General features: G+C 41.8%; 1 protein-coding gene across 1 annotated transcript in view; it reads right to left on the bottom strand.

Moving 5' to 3' along the window:
* The window catches only part of LOC139950000 (uncharacterized), a 57,525-nt gene that overhangs the window by 29,392 nt on the left and 13,233 nt on the right, over positions 1-14,900 (bottom strand). Inside the window, exons 8-13 of the mRNA XM_071948617.1 lie at positions 14,098-14,258; positions 11,236-11,413; positions 8,257-8,598; positions 5,471-5,842; positions 3,128-3,253; positions 1,240-1,453 (exon numbers count right to left, since the gene is read on the bottom strand). Coding sequence (XP_071804718.1) covers positions 1,240-1,453; positions 3,128-3,253; positions 5,471-5,842; positions 8,257-8,598; positions 11,236-11,413; positions 14,098-14,258 — 1,393 coding nt within the window. The remainder of the gene's footprint in view (positions 1-1,239; positions 1,454-3,127; positions 3,254-5,470; positions 5,843-8,256; positions 8,599-11,235; positions 11,414-14,097; positions 14,259-14,900) is intronic.

Here is a 14,900-nt window from a genome sequence, read left to right as displayed (position 1 = left end):
CACAACACAACGGCTTTGCGTCCCATCCGAAGGTCGAAGCAATGGTTAAGTGTCTTGCTTTAGGATACAAGTGTCACGGCTGGGGATTCGAACCCACACTCTGCTGATCAGAAACACCAGAGTTTGAATTTGGTGCTCTTAACTGCTCGGCGACGATGGGTCCTGCCCATACAGAAAAGGGTTGCTGAAGGAGCTGTGCCCTCAGTACACTATCAGCAATAAGATGAATTCACAAGATCAATTTACAATTCATCCTCTGATATGCCTTCTACCTGACTTTCCCCAGTCTTGACACTTGTGACCTTAAGCAAGACGCTTTAAACCATTGCTTCGTCCATCGGATGGGACGTAAAGCCGTTGGTCCCATGTGTTGTATAACGCATGTTAAAAAACCCAGTGCACTTATCAAAAAGAGAAGGGGTTCGCCCTGGTGTACCTATCTTTCTGTATAAATGTGTATACTAGGCGCCTTGAGTACCTTGTTGGTAGATCCGGCACTATATAAGACTTTGATATTATTCAACCAGGCAGGCTTATAAAATCAAATGGCTTTTCTAGCGTCCATAACACCCGCTTCAGACAGGCTCTCCAGAGTCGCGCCAAAACAAATTCTGAATTAAGTACAAGAAAGTTTCAACGTCTTAAACAGTTAGGAGCGGCTGGACGCACTAAGAGTCGAAAGATCGACTGTTGCAGTCGTTCGGAACGACTCTGGAGCGCCTTGGCTTCAGAGGTCCACCTTTCATGAGCCAAGCCAATGTAAATTCGCCTGTGTTAGATGGTGCAAGATCCGACCTGCTCCCCAAATGCTCAGAGGGGGAATTCCAGAGGCACAAACTTGCTCTTGATCTAAATAATAATAATAACTTGCGAGGCTTATCATCCGTACCCGCAGCTAAGAGCTGAATTGCGAAGGATGCGGCTAAATTGTACGACAACAAAACTAACAATTTTAAGTTAGACGAAATAGCTGAAACGGACCACGGAGCACAGCCAGATATCGAAGTGTTGGATTTTTTCCCGAGATGGTCTGGAAAATCCTTGTGGCACAACAGAGAACCCTCGCCCATACAACTATCATATGGCCCTGGCCGGGAATCGAACCGGGGTCACCTTAGTGAGAGGCAAGTGCTTTACGCACAAGCCAACCATCATGACCATGCCCCCCTATTTGGTTCGGCATGACCCTTGCACGCCTCTCGGGTGAAATGGGTGTTAGAAATTTTCAGTCTGACTCACTTTGGTGTTGAGACACAATGCGCAGCCGTAGTTGCCCATTGGTCAGCGATTAGCGTTGCTCCACACGTCACTAATCCGTCCGGCCTATCCAGCTGTAGGTAAATCATCCATGGCCAGGTTCCTAACTCAACCTTAGCCCCATTCACTATCCTGTATTGAATGCTGCTAGGAGATGCAGAAGTCTGGATACCACACGTTGGTGTATTTAGCACATCTGTGAAAGAATCAGAGGTGAAAGTCATTGCTAATTAAAAGGTCTGAAACCTGATTCTGACTTCTTCTTTTTTATATTTAATTTTATTCAAAATCCAACAGCGCAAGCGCCAATAAAAGGACGGACAGAATAAATAAACATTAACAAACAGTAAAATGTAACAGGAAATTAAGGAAGTAAACACAACTTAAAAATACACACATGGCAAGAGGGTATAACCCTAAAAAGGAACACACAGAAAATATGAATGACCCAAAATGGACTAGAGTGGCAAGATGAGTGAGGGGGGTGGGGGGGGGGGGGCTGGAGCACTTGCTTGACTTGGACTTTGAAGGCAGAGATGGATTTGTGGAAAATGTCAATGGAAGGGTTGGTTAGGGTGATTGAATTAAACAAGGAGGCGAGACAGTGTATGAAGCCCTTTGTAGTTGCATTGACCCTGATTTTAGGACCAATACAGACCAGAGTAGAACAGGGGACTTTAAAGACACTGGACACTGTTGGTAATTGTCAAAGACCAGTCTTCTCACATGGTGTATCTCAACAATTGCACAAAATAACAAACCTGTGAAAATTTGAGCTCAATTGGTCGTCGAAGTTGCGAGTTAATATTGAAAGAAAAACACTCTTGTCACACGAAATTGTGTGCTTCCAGATGCTTGATTTTGAGACCTCAAAATCTAATTCTGAGGTCTCGAAATCAAATTTGTGGAAAGCTACTTCCTTCTAGAAAAATACGTTAATTCAGAGAGAGCTGTTTCTCACAGTGTTTTATACTATCAACATCTCCCCATTACTCGGTACCAAGTAAGGTTTTACGCTAATAATTATTTTGAGTAATTACCAATAGTGTCGCCTGCCTTTAAGGGGAAAAAGAGAACAAAGAAGGTACATGTATGTTGAAATGATGGCACCCCACCAGTTTGTATACTTTTGAAAACAATTTTAGTTTTGTTTAAACATGTTAAATGCTGTTCCCTTAAAGGCGCCGGACACTGTTGGTACTGTCTCAAAATATTTATTAGCATAACAACTTGGTAACAAGCATGAAGAGGAGTTGCTAGTATTAAACATTGTGAGAAATGGCTCCCTCTGAAGTACAGTGGTCTTTTAAAAAGAGGTAATTTTTCACTCAAATATTAAAAGACTTAAAGACCTTAAATAAAAGTCTGATAAAAGCCCAGGCCTGAAGCCTTTTTAATGCATCTGAAAGCAGACAAATTTGTGCAACAAGGGTGTTTTATCTTTCATTATTTTATTGCAAATTCGACAACCAATTGAGCTCAAATTTTCACAGGTTTGTTATTTGTGATGCATATATGTTGGGATACACCAAGTGAGAATACTGGTCTTTGACAATTACAATGTGTCCAGACACACAAGGCCTGAAGGCTACTTCAAGGTGTGGGCTACAATTAATGTTTCCAGAGGCTGTTGCCACCGACTCCTAGGGCTGAAACAGGGTTACCCCTTTCACAGTCCATACGGATGTAGGCTTAGTTATCATCAGTCCGAAGCCTGGCCGGTAGAGCAGAAAGCACTACCTCCCCAATTTTACGTAGCAAGTGTCACGACTGGGATTCGAACCCACACTCTGCTGATCAAACACCAGAGTTGAATCCGGTGCTCTTAACCACTCGGCCATGACACGTCTTTTAAGTAAATCCAACATACCAGGGATTTCGCGACAGTCCATCTCATCCAATCCCGAGGGGCAATCAACGACGCCATCACAAATCCACCAATCAGGAACCACAACTAACCCAGCATCAGAGGTGACGTTACAAAACAATGATGCATCTGTAAAATCAATATAAGGTTTTCTCATAATAGATTTAATCAATCATCAATCAATTCATTCATTCATTTAAACTTATATTTATTTCCATACTTCATGAAAACAGAGTACAAACAATTCTTTTTAAAGGAATCACCAATAAACAAGAAGCATCATCTGGAAGCTGAGGCTTATGTAGGGATGCCTGGGGACAGACAATAAACGGGGACAAGAACGAACGGACAGACAATTAGAACAAAGACAGACATGATGAAGACAACACAATGAGAATAATTAGAATTGCAAAGGTCGTGGGTTCGAATCCCACCCGAGTAAAAATGCCTGTGATTTTTTTCACAGGACTCGGGAAAGTACTGAGTATACAGTGCTACACACATCGGTGTATATGGGTAAAAACCAAAAATTAATATTCTTTATCCCCGATGCAAATTTAACATCTATTAAATAATAATCCCATTAATAACAAAAATAATAAGAAATCAAGTAATAATAAAAAAGCGTTAAATGTATAACGCCTTCTTGCTGGACACTGCGTACGGCACCCAGAGGTACCAGCCAACAAAGTCATCATGTTCTAAATTGTAAGGCGCCAGTCCAACAGTCTTTGCTCATGGCGCCGTACAGTAGCCTTTTGAAAAAAGGTGAGATTTAAAGGAACACGTTGCCTTGGATCGGACGAGTTGGTCTATCAAAAGCGTTTGTAACGGAAATGCATATGGTTGGAAAGAGGTTTTAAAAGTAGAATACAATGATCCACACAAATTTGCCTCGAAATTGCGTGGTTTTCCCTTTTACTAAGCGAACCAACACGGTCGGCCATCCATAAATGGTCGACCGTGTTAGTGGACGAGATAAAAGAAAAACCGTGTGATTTCGAGGCATGTTTGTATGGATCATTGTTTTCTACTTTTACAACATCTTTCTACCCATATGCATTTTATAAACAAACGATTTACAAACGCTTTTCAAACACCAACTCGACCGATCCAAGGCAACGTGTTCCTTGAAGCAAAGTTTCGAAATTTGCTAATGAAGTAGATTGCCTGATGTTCTGAGGAAGATGATTCCACATCCTTGGTGCTGCGGTAGAAAAGACACGACCCCCCCAACTGTGTTTGGTTCTTAAAATGCAAAAACATGTAGGCTATATTGAGACTGAGACTTAGTCCTTTCTAGCACTAATTTATTGTTTTACAAGGTGCTGTAGCACAATATGCTGATCAGACCAGGGAGTTCAGGGCATCCCCCTTCTCTTAAAGCCATTGGACCCTTTTGGTACAGAAACAAAATAAAAGTTCACAGATTTATAAATAACTTACAGGGTTTACAGAAGGTAGTCGTGAAAGACTTCTTTTGAAATATTGTTCCATGAAATGCTTTACTTTTTGAGAAAACAGTAAAACAATATCAATTCTCGTTAGCGAGAATTACGGATTTATTTTAAACATGCCATGACACGGCGAAACGCACGGATACAAGAGTGGGATTTCTCCTTATTTTCTCCCGACTCCGATGACCAATTGAGTCTAAATGTGCACAGATTTGTTATTTTATATAGAAGTTGTGATACACAAAGTGTGGGCCTTGGAAAATACCGTTTACCGAAAGGGTCCAATGGCTTTAACGCGCGTTACACAACACAACACACGGGAACTACAACATGTACATGTACATGTACAACTTTATGTCCCATCCGAATGCCGAAGCAATAATGGTTAAGTGTCCTTCTCAAGGACACAAGTGTCACGACCGGGACTCAAACCTGCACTCTGTTGATAAGAAACACCAGAGATTGAGTCCGGTGTTCTAACATGTATTTGCTCGCCCATTAACTAACATAAAAAACTGACAGCATGTCATGGCCTAGCGGTTAAGAGCACCGGATTCAAGCTATGGTGCTTGATCAGCAGAGTGTGGTTTCGAGTCTCGGTCATGACACCTGTGTCCTTAAGCAAGACATTAAACCATGATTGCTTCGAAAAGTTGGGGAGGTAGTGCTTTCTGCTCTACCAGCCAGGCTTCTGATGGATGATACCCAAGCCTACATATATGAACTGTAAAGGGGGTAACCCTGTTTCAGCCCCAGGGAGCAGGCGGCAACAGCCCCTTGAATAATAGTCAGATAGTTAATTGTAGCCCACACCTTGAAGTGGCCTTCAGGCCTTGTGTGTCTTGCAACTTGCATAAACAAAAAGTAATACAAAATGAACAATACTTACTAAATGAATGGATGGCGTGTATTTCAAGATCAAATCCAGTTTTTTCTTCAGAGCAATAGTCCGCTGATGTGAACCGTATCCACGCTAAGTTCCCCGCTGACCAAAGTACCTTCGGTTCATCTTCTCCACGAAGCATTGCAAATATCGTTGACTTATTGCTGGCATCGTGGCCGTTTCCGATCGCTAACAAGTCCGACATCTCAATATTCAACTCGCGTGTTTTCACAAGAACCAGGTGATCGGTTGGTACAGTGATGATGTAACTGCAGTCTAGGTAGGTCCCGTACGGGTTTGGGAAATGGTGCGACTGTAGTCGCTTGTGACTGTTTGGATTAAGCTCCATGGTTAGCTCGCCACAACGTGAATCTTCATCTAAATGAAATGCAAAGAAAATTCTTGATTAATAATTGTAATGATATGGGCCAAATTTAAAGCGCTGCTTAACAGTAAGCAAATTTTTGTGCTTACTGTCAGACTGTAGCAGAACAATTCGCTAAGGTGCAAGCGTATTTCACAGGTTACCATACAAATTAGGCGGCCATATTGCGTGTATATTCGCCACATCATATTGGGTGTATATTCACCACATCATTCCTCCGCCCCAACATGGATTTGCATTGTGACGTCAATTATTTTCCAGGAAAGGTAAGCATGCCTTTTCGTGTGCTTTCGCTTAGCAGCGCTATGAAACGGAATTCGCACAGTTAGCACAAAATCATTGCTATAAAATAGGGCCCACGTGGATGTGTGGGGTGTCTCTGGCTGAGGAGCTGAGGAGAAGAGTTGTAGTGGAGGGGATCAGTACTGTATTAAAGACACTGGACACTATTGGTAATTGTCAAAGACCAGTCTTCTCACTTGGTGTATCTCAACATATGAATAAAATAACAAACCTGTGAAAATTTGAGCTCAATCGGTCGTCGAAGTTGCGAGATAATAATGAAAGAAAGTACACCCTTGTCACACAAAGTTGTACGTTCAGATGCTTGATTTCGAGACCGCAAATTTTAAATCTGAGGTCTCAAAGTCAAACTCGTGGAAAATTACTGCTTTCTCGAAAACTACATTACTTTAGAGCGTTACCAAGTAAGGTTTTATGCTAATAAATATTTTGAGGAATTACCAATAGTGTCCACTGCCTTTAATGAGGAGGCACAAGAGGTGGTTTGGCCATGTGGAGAGAAAGGAGGATGCCAACTGGGTCAAGAGGTGTACCAACATATTGTGGGTGGGCCCACACCCGTTGGCGACCGCGCAAGTCGTGGAAGAGCTCCTGTCAAATGACATGGAACTGCATGGACTCATCGCAAGGGACGCGACGGACAGGGCCAAATGGAGGAGAGGGGGAAAACAGGCCGACCCAGAACAGACCGGACAATGTCCTTAAAATTGACATGATGATGACGTAAACTTTGCCTATGATTTTTTTCATAGAGCTTAGGAAAGTATACAGTGCTAACCCACACATCAGTACATGGGTTAAACAAAAATCAATATCTCTTACATCGTTGCGGTACCCGAGTCCTTACTCTTTTATGTCCATTCATACACTCAAAATATTGTTACTCAACATAATCATTAGCATAAATACCGGGGCCCAATTTCATGGCTCTGCTTACCGCCGAATTCTGCGCTGACGATCGCGATTCCCCGCTTACGTGCAATCGCCGAATTTCTGTGCTAGCCTTGTAAGCGTAGAATGCCTAGTAACGTGAAGTACGCACGCGCATACGCCAAATTTTGCCGCTAACCCGTTAAATACGCTTGCCGTAAGCACAGAATTCCCTGCTTCCGTAAGAGCTGAAGCAGATCCATGAAATTGGGCCCAGCTTGTTAACGAGCAAAGGAGAGCTGTTGATAGTTTTAAACATTGCGAGAAACTACTCCCTCTGAAGTAACATAGTTTTTGAGAAATAGCATAATTTCTACCTCAAGTATTTTAATCTGATAAATTTGTGGAACAATGGTGTTTTTTCTATTATTATGCTCCTGTAACTTTGACGAAAAATGGAGTCCAAAGTTTCACAGATTTGCTAGTTTATGCATTATGGGACAGACCAAATATTGCCAAGTGAGACTACTGGTCTTTGACAATTACTAAAAGGCAGCCGACTACACAAAATGCTGGGATTGATCTCTAGTTGTGACGAACTGACGCGTACCTCATCCTAACTTAAGATGGGTTCAATGCCTCCCAACGTCTATGGATAATAATAACAATAGTGGCTTCTTAAATAACGCTCAGGTCCGTCACGTAAGTGACGCTCATGGCGCTTCAATATTATTACCCTTTGGTCACTGGGCCTTAAATCATTCCTTAAACCATCTTAGCTCCCTAGGGAGTATACAGCCTGTGCTGCCAAATATGTAGCGCACATAAGCTTATCAATCACAGGAACCAACTTTGCCCTCAAAGGTACACATTTTACCCCTGGGTGATAAGAAGCTTATGCTTAAGTGTCTTGCTCAAGGACACAAGTGTCACAACCGGGATTCGGACCCACACCCTGCTGAAAAGAATCATCAGAGCTTGAGTTCGGTGCTCTTATCTGCTCGGCCACGACACCCCCTTGGAACTTAACACGAACTAAGTCCTTAGATTAATCGACGGCAGTGCCTTTAACCAAAAACATGAACAAATTACTAAATACCGCCTGAAGACGAGCAGAGTATACTGTTCGAAACGTCGAGACCAAACCAGCTCTTTTCAAAAGAGATTTTACTCATGGTTGTACCCACAAGTTTACTATTCATATTATATTTATAGTAACTCTTAAATACCTCACCTTTGTAACACATCATCTGATCCGGATCCGTGGCTTCCGGCAGCTTCTCACATTTTGCTATATCCATGAACTGGATGCCCATCACCTCAGCATAAGCCTCGCTACAATTGGCTGCTACTGTTTGGCAGTATCCCCTGCAAGGTACCAACGCCCGACCAGCCGAACATCCAGTGTACAATAGAGAGCACACCAACGTTGCAAACTCCGCACTACACGACTGGTTTATGGCCAGCATGGAATCGGCAACAGCATCGATGTCCGATTGGTTCGTGGTAAAAACGGAAGTATACGGAAGAAGACCTTCGCATGTATGGGATGTCAACTCTGTACACATTGAACTATCTGTAGATTGAATAATAGAGTAAATCAATCAGGAAGGATCTTTGATGAAAGAGGGTCACCATTCAGTTTTTGTCAGTGTAATGTTGATTTATAGGAAGATTATCAAGAAAGATACAATAAGAGTCACCAGTGAAAGTTTCAGTTGTATATAGTATACAAATATTGAGTGTCAGAGTGGAATGGGAGGAATTCAACCGAGCAATAATATTCCTTCCATTCCACGAATTAAAGCCACTCAATATTTGTTTTATATAACTGACATATAGATCCTCGTCATTTGATGTATTTTAAAAGTATAACATTATGAAAAATCACACAATTACTGACAACCAAAAATCATATAGCGCCGCGTAGCGGCAACAATGCACAAAATATCGGATCACAACCTTTTGCATAGGTGCTCCGTTGTTTTAGCAGAGGCGCGGAGGCGCTGTACTGCGCACAAACATTGGGAACAAGGATGATTCTAACTGTTGAATGGGAAATGCTATTCCCCATGGGCAAATAGGTCTTTTTGATCGCTGGTGAGGATGGGAGTAATAGTGAATGTCTCGTGAAGTAAGTTCCACCAATCAAATGACAAGGATCTGTAGGTCAGTTATATAATGTATACTATTGACATGATTGAGAACACTGGAAAACCTGTGGCATAGTTTTTTCAAAGAAAGTCAGATCCATCCACAGTTGGTACGTGTACTCCAGCATCTCTGGCTGAAATGAGGGCAGCATTCAAGGGACACCACAGATGTTTCCAAAAGTCACCTGCAGGTGATCTTAGGAGATTTAAATTTTTCGACAAAGTTTAATTTATTTTTTATAACTACACCATACAGTTTCGCTATTCCTTTCGTCGTGGTCGTGGTGGTTTTTAACGGCCGTTTAAGAACTTGTGCTCACTCTTTCATTCATTTCTAATCAATGGGGTACTTCACAGGAACAAGTTTTACAGGATGCTTTATCATTTTAAACATTTTTAACAAGTAGACTTTCAGATAAAACTAACACATATATTTTTTTGTATACAAAATGCAATGTATTTTCTATAGTTTTTATATATATTTTTATTTGATATGGTTTTTGATGTTAAATTTTTATGACGTTTTTGTCCTTGTGCCCTTTTGTGACTTTGTTATTTTCATTGTCTGGATCACCTTTAGATAGTGATTCTTTTCGCTTTTTGGTTATCCGCAGGCTTGTTCTCTGTGTATTGTTTATTGCCTATTCTTCGTATGTACTGTTTGCCTGGAAATAAATAAATATAAATAAATAAATAAATAAATAAATAAATAAACAAATAAATAAATAAACAAACAAATCAATTAAATAAATAACACAATTTCAACCAAACAACATAACAATTAAAATTTATATGGTGCTAAACTCCATCAATAATTACCAATGGAAAAAGGCAAGTCTTTTAAACTTTACGAAATGTAGATAGAGTAACAGATTCCTTAATGGCAGTTAGGGGATTGTTCCAAATCATTGGCCCAACAGCCACACTGAAAGCCTTTTGACATGGAACTTTGTTTGCTCTGGGAACAATCAACATGATCAATAGCCTTGCTCAAGGCAGTCGAATTATTCACTCCGAAAAAAGACTGCCGCTGTATAAAAACCCACCCGTATTCACTGTGCGTAACATCGCACGACACGATGCCCCCGCACACTATCCGCATGCAGAGGCCGTGAGGCCGACAGCCTTGTAGGGTCTGTGTTGAAGCCACTGACCTCATTACTATAATAAGCGAAGAGTTCCCACGGTCAGCTCATTACCATAATGCCCGCGAAAGACAGACATGTTTACATCACACACAAGTATGATAGGGTCCAAAGGTCGTGATAAGGGAAGTGCGTGATTGGACGTCAAAATTAATAATTCATTTGCCTCACATCCTGTGTTGTCTGATAGGTCTGACGAAAGATATACATATTCATGAGCTGCATACTAGCATATCCGAGAGCCCCCCCAATTTTTTCCACTAGTGGAATTTTTTCAATACAACACATTAAACCCGGAAGATACAGACCCAACAAGGCTGTCGGCCTGACGGCCTCCGCATGCCGTTATTGGTACGAGTGCGATGACTTGTGTGAACAGTATTCGTACGATGTGACAGTGTGTATACGGGTGGGTCATGCGGTGTGATCGCACACACCATGCACAGGGTATACGGGTGGGTTTACAGCGGCGTCTTTTCGGAGCGAATAATGCGACTGCCTTGAGCAAGGCTACATGATCAAGCGAGTGATGTCAAGTGTGGACAGAAGACATAATGGAGGAGTGTAATGTGACAGTAGGACAGAAGACATCATGTAATGTGACAGTAAAGTGGAAATATATCAAGGGGTAGTTTAGTTCAAGGCTTTCAAAACAAGAAGAGCAATCTTAAAATGGATTCGTTCTCTAATCCAATGAAGTTCCCTAAAGCATGCTAAGTGATGGGGTAATATGTTCTCTCAAGGGTGTGGAACATAATATTAAACGAGCTGCACTACTTAGTAATCTTTGAATTCTCTCTAATTCATATTACATGGCACCAAATAATAGAGGACTAAAGCTCTGACAACATGATGGAGAGTATCCTTATAATCCAGGTACTTTTGATGCTGTATGAAACAGTAGGCTATACTTGCCATTCAGTGATGGAGTTTCTCCAGCTATTGTACTTTCAATGAAGTCCACGTAGGCGGATACCCGAGTCGTAACAACAGGGAATGCAGTAGAGTTACATCCGACACCCAAACTAATAATCCCAGCTAAATACCACCTAGCGTCCTCTCCCTCACACAACAACGGTCCGCCACTGTCACCCTTCAAAAACAAAACAAACAATGTAATTTGAACCAAAGCTACATCGTATTACTGTTTTCGGGCTTAAAATAACCCACAGCACCCATAGCAATAAAGAGAACAGTAACAATAAAGAGAAGAATCAATCAATCAATCAGTCAATCAATCAATCAATCAATCAATCAATCGGTGGGAATTTTTTAAAGCGCCCAAATCAACCAAAGTTGTTCAAAGACACTCAAGACAGTTGGATGAAATTAATTTTGATACACTTGTTGGAATAGAAAACATTTGAGGAGTTTCTTGAAAATGTGAATAGTGTTAGCATCCTTGATGTGGTTAGTGTTCCATTCTTTTGGTCCAAACCAGAAGAGTGAGCGATCTGCAAATGATACAGCATGGGTTCTGGGCACGATAATCTAATGGGAAGATGTGGATGATCTAAGCTGTCTGCGTTGTGGTTGCAGTTGCAGTAAGTCAGATATGTAGGATCCTGGATGGCGACTGTTTATGGAGAGCTTTGTACACAAGAAGAAGAACTTTGAATTTATTACGCTGTTGGATAGTGAGCCAGTGAAGAGCAATGAGTTCTTAGGATGGGTGAAGTTTGGCACACTGAGCTACATCTTTCGAGACCACACCCTTCCTTTATCCCTGAAAAGACACGTATTCGATCAGTGTATCATACCTGTCCTATCGTATGGTGCTGAGACATGGACGACCCCTAAACGACTAGAGAAGTAACTTAGGGTGACAGAGAGGGCTATGGAAGGATTATGATTGGAGTAACAAAGAAGGACAGGGTGACAAACGAGGACCTAAGAAATAAATCAAGAGTGCAGGATATTATCAAGACGATCAAATCAAAGAAGTGGAGATGGGCAGGCCACCTAGCAAGGAGGCATGACAGCAGGTGGGCATGCAACATAACCAACTGGACTCCAAGAAACTGGACAAGAAGAAGAGGGCAAGAAAACAGAAGATGGAGAGATGAACTAAGTACATACAGGGGTGTTGCTTGGCAACAGACAGCGCAGAATAGAGTGAGATGGAGAGTTGGGGAAGAGGCTTTCCTCCCGCAGTGGAGTGAAATAGGCTAGACAACGACCCATAGTAGTTACCGTGGTGCCCTTTGCGTTTGCTGTGGTACCCGCTGCAAGGTTCCAATACAAACTTACAAATTACATTGTAAGTAGGCTGTCATTGCTGATTTGTTCAGGGAATCAAATTCAAGATCTGGTGATTAAAGGAACATGTTGCCTTGGATCGGATGAGTTGGTCTATAAAAAGCGTTTGAAACCGTTTGTTATGAAATGCATATGGTTGGAAAGATGTTTTAAAAGTAGAATATAATGATCCACACAAGTATCACTCAAAATTGCACGGTTTTCATTTTACGTCGCGAACTAACACGGTCGGCCATTTATGGAAGTAAAAAACTTGACTCCCATAAATGGCCGACCGTGTTAGTCGACAAGGTAAAAAGAAAACCATGCAATCGCAAGGCATATTTGTGTAGGTCATTGTATTCTACTTTTACAACATCTTTCAAACCATATCGCTTTTATAACAAACGGTTACAGAACGCTTTTCAAAGACCAACTCGACCGATACAAGGCAACATGTTCCTTTAAGTCATCGTATTTTGCGTCATAGGCGGCAGAGGGCGTGCTTCATGCGAGCAATGAAACCTTGAAATTATCCAAAGCACCCACAGCAATAAATTGCCATGCTGAATGTGCTTTTGCTGTGGTGCCCACTGCAAGGTTCCACTACTGAACTTATATTTCCCGATGGAAGTGTCCCCTACTACTGGAGGAAAAGGAGAATAAAAACCCTTGCATTTAGAAAAGAAGGACAACTTTATTGAGTAGAGGGCTAACATACATGGTACTGTATATGATTTAATCATAGAAACAGAACCCGGAAAACGCTGAGTGTCTCATTGTGCGTGTGGTTTTGTTGTGAGACCATTTTTATGGACGCACACATGCCATTTTCGTAAAGCGTGTATGGCAAAATATTTTGCCATACAATTTTGCCATACAATGACATCATCATTGACCAATGAAAACACTAGAAATGGTCTATGTGTGCTGACCCATTTTGCCATATGTGTGTGTCACACGATGATAATTTTGCCATACGCGCGTATTGCGCGGTATTGATACACCGCGTCCACAGACGACACACTGGGTGGTTGAGCTCAGCGTTCTCCAGGTTCTATTTCTATGGATTTAATCGACTTGTCAGTCTAATTAATAACAATTATGCCAATAACTTGTACATACATGCATATAGTGCAAATCACAATAATGTCTCACTGTGCTTTAAATTTTTTTTGTAGTGCCCTGGTCACTGGGCTCATAGCATTCTGTTAATCTTTCTCAGCTCCCTGGGAAGTGCACAGACTGTTATGGGCAACCATATCGCTCCGAGGGCTTTTACATATATACACAATGTCAACGTCCACCCTCACAGGTACCCATTTATAACCCCGGATGAAGAGAAGCAACTGTAGATAAGCATCTTGCTCAAGGACAATTGTCGGTGTCACGACCGGGATTCAAACACCACGCTGATGACTTAACCACCAGAACTTGCTCTAAACAACTCGGCCATGACACACAACAAGACGCCAATCGAATATATGATAAAGCGTAGGTAAACTCGAGTAATTCACAAAATGATTTTCCAGAACATACCCTGCATGGACCAGCATCTCTGGCATTCTCCGCAGGCTCAGCACAGATACTTCCTTGGTTAGGAGTGAATCCAATCCTCTTGAAACCTTCATAGCGTTGAATACAGTGGTCAATGTCAACAACTTTCATCTTGGCATCAAGGAGGTCCAGAGAAACATTTCCTGCAAACAAATCACAAAACCGGGTTCATATAATAATAATAATAATAACAATAATAATCATCGGTTTTAAACCCCGCTTTTCACACCCCAAGGGCTTCTCAAAGTGCTCCAACATCATTACCCCTGGTCACTGGGTCATTTAATTCATTCTTTAAACTATCTCAGCTCCCTGGGAGTGGGTATACAGCCTTTGTGGCAAATAGGCGCTACTCGGCTAAATCAATGACAAGAACTATCTCTGCTCTCACAGGTAGCCAAGTCTGTGTGCACACAGTATCCAAATATCGCCGGACCGAACCACGTCCCTAGAACAATCCAAGTACGCCAAATCCGTTTGTAGTTTGTCCTCGTTTTAAATACGTTGCCACTCCATCTACACTGTAATTGCAAGCAGGAATAGCTACCAAAATTCTCAAAGTTTTGCAGCCGATTTCACGAAACTCTAGAATTAATCCTATCTCGAGTTAGGACGAGTAACCCGTCCTAACTTAGGATGGGTTCGGTGCGCCCTACGCCCTTGGATACGGACCTTAACTCGTCCTACATGTAAGTCCTATTCATAAGATTAATCCTAAGTAAGAAAGAGTTTGGTGCAATCGACGGCTGGTGCACCATTCCGATCGAACCCATCCAAGCCCGTCC

The sequence above is a fragment of the Asterias amurensis genome, chromosome 17 (genome assembly GCF_032118995.1).
Source record: "Asterias amurensis chromosome 17, ASM3211899v1".
In the NCBI taxonomy this organism is placed as follows: Eukaryota; Metazoa; Echinodermata; class Asteroidea; order Forcipulatida; family Asteriidae; genus Asterias; species Asterias amurensis.
The sequence above is the reverse complement of the archived record's forward strand: the minus strand, read 5'-3'. Positions and strand labels throughout refer to the sequence as shown.